Below are 15,911 nucleotides of genomic sequence, written 5' to 3' on the forward strand. Positions count from 1 at the left end.
TGGGGCGAAGGAGACCTAGACATCGAGAGCGAAGACTTCGCGAGATATAAGAGATCAACAAACCTCAAAACTCTTCGTTTCTACCAGAGCTACGTTGGGTTCAATGCACTGAAAAATAACCTGCAGATGCCGAGGGCCTTAACTCATCTATGTGTCGAGCATGTCCAGGGCCTCTATGCAGTAGGTGGTGGATCACCCAGAGAAGTGAATCGGGCGACGATCGCAGACTTCGAGAACGCATTAGCGCCCCATAAGCACTCTCTACAGGAGATTGAATTGACCTATCGACCCAGATGTGGGCGCATTACCCCTCCGTCGCCTGGTGCTGAGCCGGCGTTTGTTACTTCTGGGTTCTCTGCGCTCAGGCGATGCGTGGGATGTGATGAGGATCAGCTGGATTGTTATCTTGGGATAGTTGAGCTAACACATCTAAATGCGCAGTTAGATCTAGAGTCGGCGATTGCACGGAATCGGATGTACAGGACCAGCTAATCGGAAGCCGATCGGTATGCCTACAAAGATAGGAGCGTATCTTTTTGGATTCTGCTTGAGGATTTTTTTAGGGCGTTATTTGTGATTTATCTGCAAAGCGAATTTGGCGGACCTCGACAACGGCACTTGCTTTGAACTATTCCTATTTAAGTATAAATGATGGTTTTTTTTTTTTTTCAACTGGGCCCTTTTCTGTTGTTTGCTAAAGATATTCGGTATCTGTATGAATCAGACAAACCAGTCAAGGCTAAATATCAACGTGGTCGTGCTCCAAGAGGCGAGCAGAATATTTATGACATGCGATTTAAATATTGACTGTGATGAAGCCGAAGGATGTGCGAAATTTTAATTGGAATAGACCGGCAGAAACAAAGGAAAGGGAATGAAGGGATACGGAAGTGGAAGTTGGTGCATATGTAATGCAAAATCAAGATACGAAATAAGCACACATAGGACATATTAATAGTCGAATAGAATAGGAACTAGCTTGGAAGGAATAAGCCAAATGACCTGAATCAGTGGACTGTTCTGAATGCGTCTTCTTGACTCGTTCGGCGCTATTCGGACTTGGCCTGTGTAGAGGACAATCGCAGCTGTACTCGGCGATAGAGCGGATACGACCGAACAACGCCGCACGAAGGGGTTGACCTCGTGCCGGAAAATTTATCCAGACGACTCGTGCCTCTGGTTAGTATCCGAGTTCTAAACGGTTATTACCATCCTCATAATCCGAGTTATTGAGTTCGTTCAAAACAATACAAAGGCTCTTTGTTCTAAGGAAAAGAATGACTGTTTCCCTGACTATACGGGTGAGTTTGATATTCTGATCGAAATACCGAAGTTTAGATACACTACAGTTTTTACCATGTCCGAATAGTTGTATTTATGCTAAACACCGAGTATGGCCGAGTAGTGTGTTAGTATTGGAATGTTTACAGCGTCGGCCCTGTTCGGCGCTCGGCCCTGTTCGCTGCTCGGTGATGCTCGGCGATAGATTCGACTCAAGCTGCGGCGTTATTCGGTGACAGCCAGGCCGTCCTGGCCTGAAGACAACAAATAAATCAAGTTATGCACGTATAAATACTCACAAGCTGAGCATAATTACCACACTGGGTCCTTTTCCTGCCCACTAAGCTTTCGCGCGTCGCATTTCGATCATTTTAGGTCGATTGCTAAAATAGCATCCAATCCAGTTGATGCATACGGAGTAGGAATGTTTATTTTCATAGTCTCAAAAACTCTCTGGTGTTCATTAATATTTATTAGATCTATTGCTAGGTTACCAAGGCGCCTCGGCGCCATCGTACCGGTTCAATCCCTCGGCCTCCTCCCATCCATCAACTCTGATGTTATAGAACTTGCCATTCTCCTCTTTCGTCACACGGAACACGATTTCTAAAATACCATTGGCGCTCTGTTCCCTCGTCAGATCGGCACCAGATCCACCGAGATCAGTCTTCACCCACTATGAATTTATTAGCCTGATTCACAGTCACTGTCGTTTGATAAGGGAACTTACACCTGGAGAGACGGTCACAAATGTGAAGCCTTGATCCGCGAAGGACTGGGCATATTGCACCGTGAGCATGTTCTGCGCCGCCTTGGAGACTTTGTACGCGGGCACAGGGAAGAGGCTGTATTTCGGGGACATGGCGATGGAGCCGAGAGTGGTGGATCTGTTATGCGTCAGAAAAGGGACCGAGCTGACAGATGCTATCGGGGCCCACTTACACATTGATGACCTTCTTCAAGTTTCCTTTCTGCAGAAGAGGTAGGAAAGCACTGGTGACGAGGTGCGTGCTTGTCACGTTGGCCGTAAATGTAGAGTCCAGATCATCCCTGTCATAAATCAAATCAATACGGAGCTGATCATTTTGAAGGAAAGGGAGGAAACATACATAGTCTCAATTCCATCGGGAGTGTAGTTCATGATGCCGACATTGTTGATCAACACATCGAGGCCCTTGTCCCCGAGCGCCTTTTCAACCTCACTGGCTGCCTTCTTCGTGCTCTCTTTCGACGTCACGTCGATACTGACGATCTGTACACGTCCGTTTGACTTCGCAACCAACTGCTTGAGCTCGTTTGTTTCAGTACGCGCAGCAGCGTATATGGTAGGAACCTCCGAGGCAGGCTTGGAAGCCAGAATATTCGTCAGAGTGAGGCCAATTCCTCGCGACGTGCCGGTAACCAGGTAGGATGCCATTGTTGAAGTCTTTTGGATGGTTTTAACGATTGTTCAAGAATGAATTGAATTGAATTGATTGATTTGAAGATGGAAGCGACAAGAATGCGCCATCACGCTGGTTTTATGCGTTTTCGAGACCATCGTGAAACCCACGTCTTCGATCGTCAACAGGAATGTTCATCGTGATTTGAAATCAATCTATGAGGCCAACAATACTTGATTGAGAGTTTTTGCTTTGAAATCAATCATTGGCCCCCATGTTTGAAGCTTGTGCTGTTGTGGAGATACATTCACGATATTCTATTATTGGCCGCCTGCGGGTGTCTGAACCCACTTAAAGATGCCGCCCATGTCTAGCGGCTTCTTCTCTTCACAGCCTTGTCTTTTATGAGGATTATCAATCACGTTAATTCGAATTGGGCTGAGAGTTTGTGAGATGTATGCGTTACTTGTATAGGAACTGAAACATTCGCGATAATTCTTTTTTCGAACTGTGTCTTGTCACTTCTACGACCTTCTAAACCAACAACACGGGCTGGTTACAACCTCCCCGAGCGATAACTCTATGGAGTACAGACCAGAAATCCTCGCCCGAAACTCAATCTGCGCAAAATTCAATACATCATAACTACGTCTTTTGATAGCCAAGTTTCCACCAAAAATCGAATTCAATCAATTTCCCGGCTCGTTGCCTGTCAACTAACTAATCACTACCCGCAACCCGCAACATCTTAAACCTAGCCCCCTTCCAAGTCTGGCTCGTTGGATGATCATCACCCACCCGCTCACTGCATAGACGGACCATGGCACATCATACCCGCGACCATGACGGGGGGACTGAAGACGTGCGATCCCCTCATAACTTCGTTGGTGGCAACGGAGTTGCCATCCCTGAGACAGACATCAGCACATCAGAATCAGAACCACGATTGACAGGGGAATAAAAAGCATACTGGAAGAGCAAGCAGCGTCCGTTGTTCTGGAGGGTGCTCATTTGACCCCTGTAGTTGTTTGTTAGTATCTTGCAAGGCGTTTGTTTCAAGCTTTGGGGACAAGGCCCAGGGAGCAGGTGTTGGCGGTTCTATGTACGTACGGATGGTGGAGAGGAGTGTACACGTCCATTGGGATGTTCTGGTTGTACGCCATATCGCTGACCGTGTAGGTTATCTAGTAAGAAGTGGCGATAAGCAGCTGTATTTTGGAGATGGGATCTTCAAGGGAGATGTGGAAGGAGGTGCTTCAGTTACCATGACGTCCTCTGCCAGAGCAGAAGAAGCGAAGAACGCGACCGCGGCAGCGAGAATGGCCTTGGGGAAGTGCATTTTGTGTTGACTTGTTTGGGTTGTTTGGGTTTGAGGTGGTTTGGCTTTGCTTTGGGTTGAAATTTGAAAGGGAATCGTTGATGATGAGAGTGATGGATTGAGAAATATGGCAGGAGAACTGAGCGCCCTTTTATGGTATTCTGGACGGCTACACTTTTCATGATCAGATAGAGAGCTCATTACATTCACACTCTCTCATCGTGAAAAAAACAGGCTACGCAACAGTTCGCAAGTCGCGAGATAGCTGCTCGGCCACCGAGGAGTCGTGGAGCTGTAACTACCAGCGAACTGAAGCCTGTGCCTATTGATAGCGGTTGATTCTGTATAGACCAAGAGGACACGGGATGGCCCGGTGGCCGTTCAATCGAATGGTGGCAGGATGGGTAATGATACCACGTAATCACAGCATTACCCTGTCTGTCTACGCCAGATGGGTATTGCAGCTTGTGTCACGTTGACCGGTGTCCTAGATGCATTTCCCTCTTTATGATGCAAAAGATGGTAGTGAAGACTGTTGTAAGCTAACAACCAAGTCACCGAGGGCGCGGAAACGGGTGCAGGGTTCCACCAACTACAAACGTGAGGGCCGATTTTGTGCTACATCACGACCGACTGCTTTGAAATCGTAGCTAAAGCCGTTGAATGAGCAGAACTGCACTCGAAACAAGGGAGTAGGAAAGGAGAAAGGGCGAAACACGGCACTGGTGACACGTTGCTGATCATCCATATGCTAAAATGTAGTGTCACAATTGTCTAGAGGCCCAAGACAACGCTGGACAGTATTTAAATCGAGTACTATCCAGCTGATGGGAGAGCATCCTCATGTACAGGTCTGTTTCCCAGAAATTTCAACCCTCGTTGACGTGTGCTGTGTTCAAGTTCATCACACCACCAAGCTGCTTGTTGGTACACAGGGATATCGGTGTCTTGGCCAGGAACGAGCTTCTTTGCATCTCAAAGCTTCCCTCCTTTCCCCACAATCTTTGAAGCCCAAGGAGCAAACCAATCCTCCTGTCGGCATCCGTATTCGGCTGTGGCCCCGCACGACAGGTCCTATGCAGCTGACGGCAAAAGCTATCGCCGAAAGCAATACGCAGTCACTGGAAGATTGCCAGTTTAACTGGACAGGTGAAGCTAACTGCTAAGTGAGTCCTGTAGGATGGATTGTATAAGTTTCTTAGACATAATTGATCACAGTTCAATCGACAGTTCATTAGTTAGTTGGTCAATGGCATGAAGAAGGGAAGGATGATAGGCCCTGAGGTCCGAAACGAGTTTATCGCGTTGCAGTCATCATTATTCGACCAGTACATATCCCGGCGGTCGATTCGGCTCACCGCGGGTTCCGCGTCGTAGACGACTACCGCTTAAACAACTGGGAGTTAACCGAGGGTATAGGTATCCGGTTGCCTGCAGCTCATTTTATCTTGGCGCGGTGGAAGCGTAGCCATTCGTTTATCTTTTGAGGTTTGCACGGAGATTGATGAACAGGGAGGAGTGCGGGGAAGATGCAGCATTGGATAAATCCAAGGCATGGCATGATCGGTTGCCGTAATCCGTATAGCTTCTCATTTAATCTTCCTGCAAACGACAGCCCTTCCCGGACCGATCATCTCTAGCTCGATGGTGGCCCAGTAACCGGGTCATACCAGATCAACAGGTTCACCTTTGGACACAATTCTGGCGATCTTGGCATGATGAGGCTGGCAGTAGCGAGGGAAATTACCCAGCAAATGATTGGCCGATCTTGGAAGCGAGTTTATAAGGCCTTTGATGCGTGATGGCCATTCTGAGAAAGGGTAGGGAAGGGGAGGAAGGCAAGAAAGAAGCCGTTGCTTCTCGCTAGGCAAGAGAAATGTCACATGATGTTCAATAAGATTAAACCAAACATAATTCAGCCTGCGTAATCCGGTGGACAGGGGTATGAAAGTCACATTGCTTTCAAGGCATGTAGACTAGATCTACAGTGAACTGCTGCTCCACCGGTAGTCCTATCCAGGTCAAATCTGGCAACATCTGTTGCCATACGGTAGCATCCCAATCTTCAACTACCGCTGCAGTCTCTGTGGCTCGAGGGGGATCTTCGGGTATTGGTTGTGGTAACATATGAGCGTTCTCAGCGTCCTGGGTGTTTGATGTATCTCCTCGAACTTGTATTGATTGGGGCTGTGTCCGACTGCTCTCTAACCATGAGAGCATGGATCCAATCACTGCACGGCAATTATCCCAAACATCGTTTCATCGTGACATTGCCTCCATTTTATGCATAGCAGCAAGGCCGAGGTTGTGGATATCTTTGTTATAGACTTCGACTGCCTTGCCTTTTGTCGCGGCATCCGAAAGCAAGCTCAGCTTCGATAAAACAAGAAGGCCGTACCAGATGGATGTGTAACTGAACATAGGGAGATTAGGTGTGACCGAAGCCGGCGATGCAAGGAATACCGTCACAATGTTGAACGCGGAACGCGCAATGGTGAGCAGTTTCTGTTTCTCATACTGGCGATGGACATCTCTTTGTCGCCGAAGAGCATGCCCGAGAACAATGGCAGGAATTGCGTTGAGCTCCAAACGCAGGGACCCTAGTCAGATCAGTAAATGGCGAAACTAATCAGTCTCAGATAGACATACAGGTATTACACTGTGTTTCCTGTACAAGAAGATGCTCGATTTGATTCTCAAGTACATCTATAGACTGGAACAGTTCGTCCTTGCTCATTGCACGGATAGGGTCTTCGAGCTCTAGCTCCGATTGCTGAGCAAGCGACTGGACCTTAATTAGTGCTTTTAGAGACTGGTCAGTAGGATACTCCGCCCTTTGCCCTAAGCTATCAGCACAATACTCGACCCAGTCTGTATGTTCCATAGTCAGCTGTCGCCGGAATATCGAGGCTCTTATTCTGTTAGTTAATATCACTGTACTGTAATTTAGAAGCTCTCACTTGGAACATAGATAATAGCACCCTAAGAAGGCACGCTGCCCATCAGGAGTCAGATAGAGTACTTGTCCTTTGTGTAACTCCTCCGTCCCTTTTCCATTATAAGATATACACTGCATTTTGAAGTTGTTGTATCTGTCAAGTCCCAAATCAACAACGATGGCCATAGCCATCTGAAGAAGCATGTACACCTGGGTATGATAGATGTGCCAATGATAGTGATACCATGCGATATGAACCAGTAACCCCCGAAGTAAATCCATGTCCCTCTCCATGTTCATTACTATGCGGGTAGAGACCACAGTTAGAGCTTCGAATTCCAATTTCTGCTGTAGAGTGGGCTTGTGCTCGAGGCAAGCTGTTATTATACACAAGAGGAGGAATGGAGACTGCTTGCGCAATTCAACAAAGCTCACTTCAGGTATAATAAGGAATGGAAACAGGGGCATCAGTTTGAAATAGGATACCTTATCAGTATATAATTGAGCAGCAAGTGTATCGATCTGATGCTGGATGACATCGACGCGGCTATTTCTGGAGAGAGGGAGAGAATGTTACCCGACAGCCTACCCCAACACAGGTGTATATGGTCATTGGGCTAACCTGATGCTTGTATTCCTACGCGAGCCGTCTGGAAAAGCAGTGTCGGTCGAGTCTCGCACATCGTTGACACCGTCCATTCTCAATCGGAACACATTTCACTTTCAACTGAATGCATCGTACACATGCATGCCGCCCTTGAGGGAGCTTTAGGTTGCATTGCTCTTTGTATTGGGAGATAGCTCTGGTTCCAGGGTGATGAGTGACACTGAGGTAGAAGCCGGAGGCAGAGGCCAACGTGGCGCGGAGTCGGAGTCGGCCTTGGAGCCGGGACCGGCCCCGGCCTACTATGCCAACAGACTACCTAATTTAGTAACTGTTAGGAGATCAGGGACAGCATAAAACCTGCGGTAACATTTCGAATAACCTCATTGCCATAGACCACTAATACAATCGTTTGAAATCTTGGTCAACCTTGTTGATAATGTCTTCAAATCCTGACGCGATGTCCAGAGCACAGCCGGTCGGCTCTGTAAAGCTCTATAGCATCTTTGCCGGAATTATGATAGCCACTTTCCTGATATCATTGGATGTCTCTATTATTGCTACTGTAAGTTCATTGAAAGTCCCTCGGTTCTATTGCTTGATCTTTTGTGGAACTAAAAGTTACCTCTCAAAGGCCATTCCTTCAATATCAACCCACTTCCATGCTACAACAGATATCGGCTGGTATGGAGCTACCTATCCGCTCACGATGTGCGCTCTTCAACCTATCAGTGGCAAGCTCTCGTCATTACTGTCGCTGCGATGGACATACCTCGGGTTCTACGGCATATTCCTTCTAGGATCTCTGATTTGTGGTGTGGCAAACAGTTCCGAAATGTTCATAATCGGAAGAGCAGTCGCTGGTGCTGGAGGCTCTGGGGTAGTGTCGGGTGGTCTCTCAGTCATTGCATTGATAACAACCCCTCAGCAGCGTCCACTGCTCACTGGGCTGATAACCTCTCTTTATGCCCTGGGAACTGTTGTCGCCCCAATTATCGGAGGCGCTTTGGCTGAATATACTTGGAGGTGGTGCTTTCTAATCAATCTTCCAGCAGGAGCAGTGACTGTGGTGACGTTGCTTTTATTTTTCCATCCGCCTCAAAACACTAGGGCCCATGGTGTGTCCTTCCTAAAACAGCTCGATTTGATCGGATGTGCTCTCTTTATACCCTCCATCATTATGGTGATGTTGGCCTTACAGTGGGGAGGTAGCGAATATCCCTGGGACTCAGCGACCGTGATCGGACTCTTCATCGGCTTTGCAGTGATGATAGCAATCTTTATCTTCTGGGAATATTACATGGGGGATCAAGCTATGGTCCCAATCGTGCTTCTGCGGGGCAGATCGACAATGCTTAGTATTGCATTTGCCTTTTTGTTTTTGGGGTCATTCGTCATTCCGGTCTACTATCTACCGGAATGGTTTCAAATTGTTAAGTCTGCAAGCCCCATTCGCAGTGGAGTCATGCTTCTGCCTTCGGTTTGTACTCAGGTTTTTGGATCCCTTGTCTCTGGAATACTAGGTAAAGACAGGATATATTCTCACCATTTCACGAAAGTTTATACTGACGCTGTATTGCTATAGCCAAACACCTCAGATATTATAATCCGTGGCTCTTCATTGGTTCTGCCTTTCTCTGCATTGCGAACGGGCTTTACACAACTTTTACTGTATCCTCAACGTCCGCATCGTGGATTGGTTATCAGATCTTCCAGGGCCTGGGTTGTGGATTTGCAGCCCAGATTCCTTTACTTACAGTTCAGCTTGTATTGAAGGACAGACCTCACTACGTTCCAGTCGGGATAGCGACTGTTCTCTTCACGCAATACTTTGGAAGTGCGGTGATGCAAAGCATAGGAGACGCTATCTTTCAGAACGAATTGAAAAGACAGCTACAAGTTCAGGCATCGTTGGATTATAAGCAGATCGAGATCCTTCTTAATACTGGAACCCTAAGGGTGCGGGAAGTTGCTGTACAAGCATTTCCGGACCGTTTAGCCGATATTATCATTGCATACAATAAAGCCATCACAACTATCTTTGTGAGTTAATCTTCTAATCTTGTCACCTCCGTGTTAAGCTGGCGATGCTGACTCTACTAGTATCTTCCAATAGCTGGTAGCGCTCTAGCATTTATTCTATCCGGCGGAATTCCATGGGTCAATACTCGCCCAACGCAGGAAGATGACGATATGCATTGTACAGAGCAAACTGATAAGCTTCAGTCAGACAAGCAGGCCACTGTGTGAGGAATCAACGTTGCTGCCCATGGTTCACTGGGGATGCCACTCCAAGCAGAAACATACTTTGTATCTTAGAACGTCTGGAACCTGGATTGGCGCCTGGACTAGACCTTAGATTGCATGGCTGCAGCTGCTTCAGACCAATCTCATTTTGCTTGTCGTCAACCTGTAATGCTCCTTGGTATATAGGTAAGCACAACCCTTCTTCGGTGAGGCCCTAATACAGAAAAACTTTCCAAGATGTCAACAAAAATAGTATTCGGAATACACTAGTAATTCTATGGCCAAAGATATTAATGCATGAGCGTCTGAATTCCTGGATAACTAGAGCAAACTAGGCGACTAAATACTAATCACTGAGCATTTTGGCCACGTATATCAATAGCCAAAATAAGAAAAATTGTCATATAGATAGAATCATAGAATCGGTAAAAAATTGTAACGTATTCGGTAAGCGAGCGGCCACCACACGCGTTTTTGGCCGCGGTCAAAAACCTCACTCAATTCAACCACCAACCATGCCTCCAAAAGCGCGTCAAAATACAAGAAATTCAGCTGAGCAAGAGGGTAGTATCCTACTTGCCATATCTGCACCAAAAAATCGAAAAATTTGCAATATTGCTGAAGCAGCTCGTGTTTATAATATTCCACGTACAACGCTTCGAAGACGACTAAATGGCTATACCTTTCGAGCAGAGACACGCGCCAACTGTCATAAAATGACTCAAAATGAAGAGGAATCGCTTATACAGTGGATTATCTCGCTAGATCGACGTGGAGCGCCTCCCCGACCGTCGCATATACGAGAAATGGCCAATATTCTACTTGCTCAGCGCGGTACTACACCAATTCAATCAGTTGGAGAGAAATGGGTATATAACTTTATTAAACGACGAAATGAAGTGAAAACCCGCTATACTCGACGCTACAATTATCGACGTGCTAAATGCGAAGATCCTAAGATTATACAAGAGTGGTTTAACTGCGTACAAATCACTTTAATGCAATACGGGATCGCACAAGAAGATATCTACAATTTTGACGAAACGGGCTTTGCAATGGGCCTAGTAGCTACTGCTCAAGTAGTTACTAGAGCTGATTATTATGGAAAGGCCTCTCTTGTACAGCCAGGTAATCGCGAATGGGTTACTTCAATCGAGTGTATCAACTCTACTGGTTGGGCGCTTCCTCCGTGTATTATCTTTAAAGGGAAAGTTCATATAGAGGGTTGGTATCAAGATATCAAGCTCTCACGCGATAGTAGGATTGAAGTTAGTCCTAACGGATGGACTACGAGATAGGCCTTCGCTGGCTTCAAAATCTCTTTATTCCTGTTACTACTGGTCGTACAACTGGAAGATATCGTCTTCTTATTCTTGGTCACGTTAGCCATCTTACGCCTCAATTCGACCAGATACGCAGTGAGAACGATATTATTCCTCTCTGTATGCCTGCGCATTCGTCGCATCTACTACAACCTCTAGATGTTGGCTGTTTTAAGTCTCTAAAAGATGCTTATGGAGACTTAATAGCAGAGAATATACGGGCAGGCCTTAATCATTATGACAAGCTTGACTTTCTTAAGGCCTTTCCCCAAGCTCACGCGATTGCTTTTAAAGCAGAAACTATTCAGAATAGCTTTGCAGGTGCTGATCTAATTCCATTAGATCCAGATAGGATACTTAGTGAGTTGAATATTCAACTAAAAACCCCTACACCACCAGGCAGTCGATCAACTAATTCAGCGCCTAAAACACCCTATACAACTAGGCAGCTGGAAAAGCAAGCATCTACTGTGAAAAAGCTCCTTCGAGCACGTACGCTGAGCCCACCATTTTCACTAGAAGTGCGATTAGACAAGATTATTAAAGGGCATGAACTAGCTCAGGTTCTCACCAATTCTTGATTCCAGACCACGGATGCAGTCTGAATCATCAGGGCAACAAGCAATCCCGGCAAGTGGGTTCCTTTGATCTCATTCCACGCAAAAACCAACCCGCAACCAGACGCAAGCATCCCACGGTGCCGAAAGTGGAGCCGTCGCAGCCATGAGTCAAAAATTCTGATTCTTGGCCCACAGAATGTCTGCTACAGGGCGCAGGGCGTTCCAGTCACTGTCAAAGCTCGCACAGTTGTCCGAGGAGGTCAAGGCACCATCAGGATTGGAATTATATCCATCATGTCGTTAGTAAACAATATGAAATTCAAACGGCACGCGCGAATGTCGCAACTGGTACCAAGTGACCAGTCGTTCGGTGCGCTGGCCCTGCAACGGCCGGGCAGCCACAGTGGCATCATCTAGACCACTGCTAAGGTCTTTTTCTCCCAATTGCTGCCCACCGGGTTGCCGGGGTGGATCACGATCTTCACTTTCCAACCAGTCGCGTTGCTTCGACCCTGTAGCGTCGGAGCGAATGCCGTGGTCTTTTCCTGTTCCGAATTTGTAAGAGAACAATAAAAATTCTTCGGGTCCCGCCTTCAATCGTCCGCATTGACGATATTGCAAGTCTAGATTCGTGAATTCGATGAATATGGCGTCTCTCACGGTATCTGAGAAGCCAAAGGACTGCGATGCTCGCCCGGTCCCTGCGGATATGGTCGACCCTGAGCCCGTGACGGAGAAGGGTCTAACTAATCCCACTAAATTCTCGACGGTAATCACATCATTTCCTTATGTTTAGATTCTTGACTGTTTGGGCTTGGTCTATTTTGTCTGTCTATTTGTGTACAAGTCATTGACTGTTCAATGTAGAAACGAAAACTTCATATTGTGGTCGCCGGCATTCATTTTGTGTTCAACAGCTCGTTGGGATCTTCTCTTCCCTCCGGTGCTCACGATGCTCTGGCTGAGTATTTCAACATTCCCAGCGACAGCCTGAAAATGGTTCTTCCGACGTCGTTGTATATGGCCGGCTTCGCTATCGGGCCGGTCATCTTTGGTCCCATGAGCGAGTACTTTGGTCGGAGATCGGTCCTGCTCTCCACATTCACGATGTATCTCATTTTCACCATGGCCTGCGCATTGGCGCCCAATTTCCCGGCGCTTCTCATTTTCCGATTTCTTTGCGGACTGGGAGGGTCGGCACCCAATGCCGTCCTGGGCGGCTTGTACTCGGACATCTACGACAACCCGCATCAGCGCGGTGTGGTAATGGGCTGGTTCATGTTCGCCACGACGTTCCCGCCTCTTCTGGGACCTATTATTTCGGGTTTCGTGTCGACCGTCTCGTGGAGGTGGACCTTCTGGGCGGGACTCATTATCGCAGGCGTGGGATATCCGCTTCTGGTCACCATGCCGGAGACGTACATGCCTGTGTTGATTCAGCGATACGAGAAGTCCCTGCTGCGCGACGAGGAGAGGTTGTCGGCGTGGGAGGAGTTCCGTGTGCAGACGCACGAGTTCTCGCAGAAGATGGGCTCGGTGTTGAGTCGGCCGTTCGTTATGATCATGCGAGAGCCGATCGTGTTCTGCTGCTCGCTGTATCTTGCTCTGATCTACTCCATCTTATACCTCTACTTCCAGGCCTATCCGATTGTGTTCCAACGTATGTTGTCCTCGCTCAGTCATCTTGAGCTTGCAACTGACCTTTCTATAGAACTCTACGGTCTATCAGCCGGTATCACCGGACTCGGCTTCCTCCCTAGTAAGTCCCACTCAACCCAACCCAGTCCCCTCCCCAATCCTAACAAAATTCCAGTCCTCCCGGGCTCGATCCTCGCCTTCAGCGCCTTCGTCCTCTACTCAAAACACCACACGAAAGCCACCCTCTCGGGCCAATCCTGGACCCTAGTCGAAGAATACCGGCGCCTCCCCCTCGCCTGCCTCGGCGCGCCCACCATCCCCATCGCCCTCTTCTGGCTCGGCTGGTCCGCCCGTCTCGGCATACACCCCGTCATGCCCATGATGTCCGGCGTGTTCTTCGGCTTCGGCTACCTCCTCATCTTCATGGCCCTGATAAACTACCTGACCGACGCCTATAAGCAGTTTTCGGCCTCCGCTGCCGCCGCGGCCAGTACGCTGCGGTCCATCTTCGCCGTGTGTCTACCGCTCGCGACCACGCCCATGTATTCGACGTTGGGTATCAACTGGGCGAGTTCCCTGTTGGGATTCTTTGCGATCGCGGTGGCGGTTATTCCGTTTGTTTTCATTCGCTATGGGGAGTGGATTCGAGGGAGGAGTAAGTTCGCGCAGGCGGCGGCGAAGGGCGAGGTTGATTTTAGGAAGGGTTGATTTCACTCTTGACTATTGGAGTGGTTGACACATGGATGAGGAAAGGCAAACATAAAAGTGATTTTATCAGCGTTGCGTTGCATTTGCGGGTTTTGGGCAAACACAAAAGTTGAACGGGTAAGGGAATAATGCTTAATGGGCGTCGGTTAGAATTAGTTATTGTATAGATTAGAAGCAGATACCCATAGAATATAGAATGCATTCTTTCAATTGCAAGTGAGAAACATCTAGTAATACAAATAACTATCTATCAGCGCAACCCAACTCCAATATCAGGTATCTAGAATAAGAATAAAAATAAAAAACGACCGGGGTATCTCGAATGAGGCGCAAATCAAGACCAAGGCGCAAAAACGAAATAAAAAAGAGAGAAGAGAAAAGCCAGGTCAAGCCAACTCACTCCCTCCTACCCCCATGACCATCGCCATCAACATCAACATGAACATCACCCTTCCCGCCCTCCAAACTCCTCTTCACATTCACGCCCGGACGATAAAAGCACGCTCCAAAAAAGGCAAAAATACTACTCGCCCTCACCACCATACAGAAAAACAACACCAAACCGGTAACCACGATCTCCTCCCTTGCACGCTCATCTTCCGTCCTCTCGCCCAGGAACTCAATCTTGCCCCATTTCCGCACCGCCCACACACGACTCGAATACCGCGCCACAGGCAACATGTCCCCGTCGAGCAGGATGAAATCCCAGTTCTTGAATCCGCTTGTGGATGTCCATGTCATTGTTTCCGTCTGGCCGGGGACGCGCGAGAAGATGGCTGATTGGTAGGTGTAGGATGTGCGGAAGCGTTTCGTAGCCGTGAGGGGTTGCGAAGTGTTGTGTAGCGTGTAGTCCGGGTTTATGCTGAAGGTGTGGAGCGTGCCGGTGCCGAAGGGGGGAGAGGATTCAGGGGCGTTGGCGCGTCGGAAGAGCATTTGTGGTCGGCGTGTGGATTGTGTGTCGATGCGGTAGAGCGCCGAGTCGGAGGGTTCTGGGGAGCTGGAGGACGTGGAGATGGGGCTGATGATGACTTTCCATTTTTTGAGGGAGAAGTCGACTTGGAGGGCTGTCTTTGGGGGAGGCATCGTGCTCTCTGCTAAGGTGGGAGATGTGGGTGGATGGTGGAGTTGAGGTTGAGGGTCACGGTTGGGTTCAGATTCAGGCTCAGGGTGAGGGTCTGACGGAGGAGGGTTGTCGAATGGATTTGTGGACGCCATTGTGGTTGTGGTTTGTTTGTTGTTGGAAGTCCTGGCGAAATTGAGTATCTGTCAGGTGAGAGTGGGATCACATTCTGTCAAGTCACAGCAGCACAGAAAGAGAGAGAGAGATGGAGGGAATAAATAAAAGAAGAACCCGCGAGGCAGTACAAAAGCCCCGTGACGATCCGCTAAGCCCCTTTGAGAGCTCTGGACCACCGGAGCCAATTAACACGTGCGCCGCGTCGTCCCGATCAGGCAACGGTCGTGGAATCCTTCTCGAAGGGGCAATTCGTGGGGGGCGAAGCTTTCATTTCTTATCTGATTTTCCTTTTCCTCTTCATGCATTCAACTGACAGCTGCAGATTATCTTGTTTGTATGAGGAGTTTACCCGGTCGCGGTGGCTGTGTCGATTGATTGATGGACTTTGTTTTATTTGATCGGTTTGTTTCGCATTCCTTGGAAAGTGGCATGATGATGTCTTCCCCGATTCCGCACATCCAGGGACGCATGAGGCACAGAGAGTATCCATAGCCCATACTCCATCTATCGGGGGCTATCGACTTGGTTTCCGTAGGGCTTAGTTGAACGGGGCATTTTCATCGGTGAATTTCCGGCGTGGTTTACGGAATAGATGTCCCAGAAGAATTCGTTCGATTTACTGATTATGTACGCACTATTCCTAGATACACTATCCCAATCCCCATATTTCATAGAT

General features: G+C 48.0%; 6 protein-coding genes across 6 annotated transcripts; 2 read left to right on the top strand and 4 right to left on the bottom strand.

Annotated features, from left to right (window-relative positions):
• Positions 1–1,771: 1,771 nt before the first annotated feature.
• On the bottom strand, positions 1,772–2,698 carry KD926_000685 (SDR family oxidoreductase; the record flags this gene model as incomplete). Its single annotated transcript, XM_053104492.1, has 4 exons — positions 1,772–1,957; positions 2,012–2,168; positions 2,224–2,331; positions 2,391–2,698. The coding sequence occupies 4 exons, from the start codon at positions 2,696–2,698 to the stop codon at positions 1,772–1,774; spliced, it is 759 nt and encodes a 252-aa protein (XP_052952229.1).
• Positions 2,699–3,465: 767 nt separating this feature from the next.
• KD926_000686 (uncharacterized protein) lies at positions 3,466–4,002 on the bottom strand (the record flags this gene model as incomplete). Its single annotated transcript, XM_053104493.1, has 4 exons — positions 3,466–3,571; positions 3,634–3,681; positions 3,774–3,847; positions 3,928–4,002. 4 exons carry the CDS (start codon positions 4,000–4,002, stop codon positions 3,466–3,468), a joined length of 303 nt encoding a protein of 100 aa, XP_052952230.1.
• Positions 4,003–6,240: 2,238 nt separating this feature from the next.
• KD926_000687 (uncharacterized protein) lies at positions 6,241–6,865 on the bottom strand (the record flags this gene model as incomplete). The annotated part of the gene is made up of 2 exons (XM_053104494.1): positions 6,241–6,581; positions 6,631–6,865. 2 exons carry the CDS (start codon positions 6,863–6,865, stop codon positions 6,241–6,243), a joined length of 576 nt encoding a protein of 191 aa, XP_052952231.1.
• Positions 6,866–7,962: 1,097 nt separating this feature from the next.
• Positions 7,963–9,773, top strand: KD926_000688 (putative MFS multidrug transporter; the record flags this gene model as incomplete). Its single annotated transcript, XM_053104495.1, has 4 exons — positions 7,963–8,088; positions 8,158–9,046; positions 9,109–9,566; positions 9,627–9,773. 4 exons carry the CDS (start codon positions 7,963–7,965, stop codon positions 9,771–9,773), a joined length of 1,620 nt encoding a protein of 539 aa, XP_052952232.1.
• Positions 9,774–12,292: 2,519 nt separating this feature from the next.
• KD926_000689 (MFS transporter) lies at positions 12,293–13,998 on the top strand (the record flags this gene model as incomplete). Its single annotated transcript, XM_053104496.1, has 4 exons — positions 12,293–12,421; positions 12,520–13,312; positions 13,364–13,411; positions 13,466–13,998. 4 exons carry the CDS (start codon positions 12,293–12,295, stop codon positions 13,996–13,998), a joined length of 1,503 nt encoding a protein of 500 aa, XP_052952233.1.
• A 396-nt stretch (positions 13,999–14,394) lies between these two features.
• On the bottom strand, positions 14,395–15,213 carry KD926_000690 (uncharacterized protein; the record flags this gene model as incomplete). The annotated part of the gene is made up of 1 exon (XM_053104497.1): positions 14,395–15,213. One exon carries the CDS (start codon positions 15,211–15,213, stop codon positions 14,395–14,397), a length of 819 nt encoding a protein of 272 aa, XP_052952234.1.
• Between the last annotated feature and the right edge of the window lie 698 nt (positions 15,214–15,911).

Source organism: Aspergillus affinis (genome assembly GCF_023601865.1).
Source record: "Aspergillus affinis strain CMG 70 chromosome Unknown NODE_113_length_118157_cov_87_342048, whole genome shotgun sequence".
NCBI lineage: Eukaryota > Fungi > Ascomycota > Eurotiomycetes > Eurotiales > Aspergillaceae > Aspergillus > Aspergillus affinis.